General features: G+C 34.1%; 1 protein-coding gene across 1 annotated transcript; it reads right to left on the minus strand.

Annotated features, from left to right (window-relative positions):
* Positions 1–1,343: 1,343 nt before the first annotated feature.
* On the minus strand, positions 1,344–2,288 carry LOC103213484 (olfactory receptor 4F3/4F16/4F29-like). The gene has a single exon (XM_007959252.2). The coding sequence runs from the start codon at positions 2,277–2,279 to the stop codon at positions 1,344–1,346; it is 936 nt and encodes a 311-aa protein (XP_007957443.1). The 5' UTR covers positions 2,280–2,288.
* Positions 2,289–2,889: the final 601 nt, after the last annotated feature.

Raw genomic sequence — 2,889 nt, forward strand, 5'->3', positions numbered from 1 at the left:
GTAGGCATTTCTCTAAATGTGCACACGTGAACAATAAGAAATTTGTGATTTCTTGCTAGCTACTGAACATTACTTAATTAATGAAGAAAAAAATCCACTGAAATGTCCAACATGGAAATATTTCTATTTCAAAATAAATTATAGAAAGGCATAGTATAAAATCTGGTTAGTAAATATATATGTTCCAACTATTCAACAAAGAAGACAGAAAAAAAAAATAACTAAATGATAGTATAAAGGGAATGGAAAGCAAAAGAAAAGGCAAATAAATTGTCAACTGAGATAAATTTTGAAGTAAAATAAAGAGCTCATAGAAGAAGTATAAATAAATATAAATTGGCTAAAATGTATGATAAGGTTCAGAGTCCTTTCTACTACATCACTATATGAGAATCTTTGTTTGTCATTTGTTGAGACAGGTAAGAATTATAATTTCTCTAAGTCTTTTGATCTTTATCCAAATATTTCATTCTCAACAGAATGGAATATAATCACATATAAAATGCCTCCCAAACTAATAATTAGCTCATGAGGACTGAAATCATACAAACACAACAGTAATAGTTTTACATCAGCAGAATGAAATAGAAGAACCTGAGTTACATTTGTAAATAATATGCCTTTAAAAATGTAGGGGATAGAAGGGATAAATAGTCTGTAACACAGTACAAAGAGTCCACAGTAAATTTTATATTTGATCAGCCTGCACTGTTCATGAACCCTAGTCTAAGAATCCTGTTTTTCCTGATACAATGGTAGACATATACAAGTGTGGAACTATAGGCATTAAATTAACAAAACCTGATATCATTAAATAGTCAAATAATGCAGCTAACTCTTCTTGCTCTGATTCCCTGCACATTAATGTTCTCATCATCACTTGACTTCCCAGAGGCTTCCATTGTCCTTTCCAAAGTAAGGACTATACAAACATCCACACAACTTGATTGATTTGTGTGTGTGTGATAAATTAAATAGACATGTTAATTATATATTTGCATCTTGTGTCAACATTATTTAATATAAATGCTCAATCCCTTATATAACCCATGCTGTGACACTGAAGAGACAAAGTTTTGAAGGTGGAACCATGATAATTCACCAAAGCAATATCTCCTAAGAGATAAGAAATTGGCCTTTTCCTGGAAATACTTTTTACCCCAAGATATACTTCAGCCCACAGAAAGCAATCAAAAAAGTTTCTTGGTTAAAATTTTTAAGTTATCATTTTATTTTAAGCTTAGATAACTAAATATTAGTTATATACTTGGAAATAACTGCTATTGAAATAATATAAATTTAATATTACTTCAAGAACATAAGAAAATTTCATAACACGTCATTTAAGAAATTCTGCTGTAAACAAGTTGACTGCATACTCTCCTCATTGCCATTTTCATCTCTTTGTTCCTGAATGTGTAGATGACTGCATTCAAAAAAGGAGTGAGAACTGCATCAAAAAATGCAAGAAATTTGTCTAGGTGTGATGTGGGGTGAGGCCAAGTATAAACAAAGATGCAAGGACCAAAGAACAAAATCATGACCATGACATGACTTGATAAACTGGAGAGAGTCTTGGAAGAGCCACTTGAGGAGTGTTTCCGAACAGTGATCAGGATGAAAATGTAGGAGATGATCAATATAAAGAATGATCCAAGAGATATAAATCCACTGTTGGCTGTGACCATGAACTCTAGTCTATAGGTGTCAGTGCAGGCAAGTTTGATATGCCGAGGAAGATCACAGTAAAATGTGTCCAGCACATTAGGACCACAAAATGGCAATTTTATAACAAAAACTAGTTGAACTGTAGAGTGGATCAAACCAATTATCCAAGCAGAAACTGAATGTAAAATACACATTTTTTGATTCATGATAGTAAAATAGTGGAGAGGTTTACAGATGGCCACATATCTGTCAAAGGCCATGGCTATGAGCAACACCATCTCCACACCACCAATGACATGAAGAAAGAAGATCTGAGCAATGCACCCTCCAAAGGAGATGACTTTGTGTTTTCTGAAAAGATCATAAATTATCTTGGGGGAAAGGGCAGAAGAAATACCCAAGTCAATAAAGGAGAGATTAGCCAATAGAAAGTACATGGGGGAGTGTAAATGAGGGTCAGAAGTCACCGTAAGTACAATGAGGGAGTTTGCCATCATGCTTGCCACAAAAAACATGGAGGAGAACACAAAGAGGACAAGTTCAATCTCCCAGGAACTGGAGAGTCCCAGAAATATAAACTCTGACACCACCGACTGATTTGCTCCATCCATTGACTTATCAGCTAGAGTGCTTTAATGTTATCACATAAAAGAAAATGAAGAGAAAACAAAATTAAGAATGGCATTAATGTCCTGGAATTATAATGATTAATTATTCAATGATATTCACACTGTGAAAACTTTATATCCCCTCAATTTGTACTCAGGGCTATATAATCGCTATTAAAACATGTTACCTGTAGTCACCTAAAACAGTTGTGTTGCTTTCACATGCAATATCCATATCACTATGACCTTCTGAGATGGTTTTTCATCTATAAATAAGAGAACATGAAACAAATGTGAAAATAGGGGAGATGTACATGAGTATTCAGAGGGGCAGAGAGGGTGGTACATTGGAACAAAAAGAGAGGAGAGGAAGAGATGGAGATGATATCATTTCCCAAAACTCATAGGTTCTGAACTCTAATTGTTCATGAAATATTTTTCATCCATTCTAGTTGTTTCTCCTCTTAACCTCACTTCATCTGAGACATGTAATATGTGTTTTGAAATCATTGACACACCATTACCCACAATCATATTTGAGATTTACCCAAAGCTCACAGAGTAGGGATGAGTATAACAGAACCTAGTGTAAAGCATAGAGGTAACTCAAAAG

Source organism: Orycteropus afer, unplaced genomic scaffold, assembly GCF_000298275.1.
Source record: "Orycteropus afer afer isolate SDZICR_OR568_19922 unplaced genomic scaffold, OryAfe1.0 scaffold03352, whole genome shotgun sequence".
Classification (NCBI taxonomy): Eukaryota; Metazoa; Chordata; class Mammalia; order Tubulidentata; family Orycteropodidae; genus Orycteropus; species Orycteropus afer.

Excerpts from the sequence above, each read along its gene's own strand:
- LOC103213484 (XM_007959252.2), bottom strand. The coding sequence starts at position 2,279 with ATGGATGGAGCAAATCAGTCGGTGGTGTCAGAGTTTATATTTCTGGGA.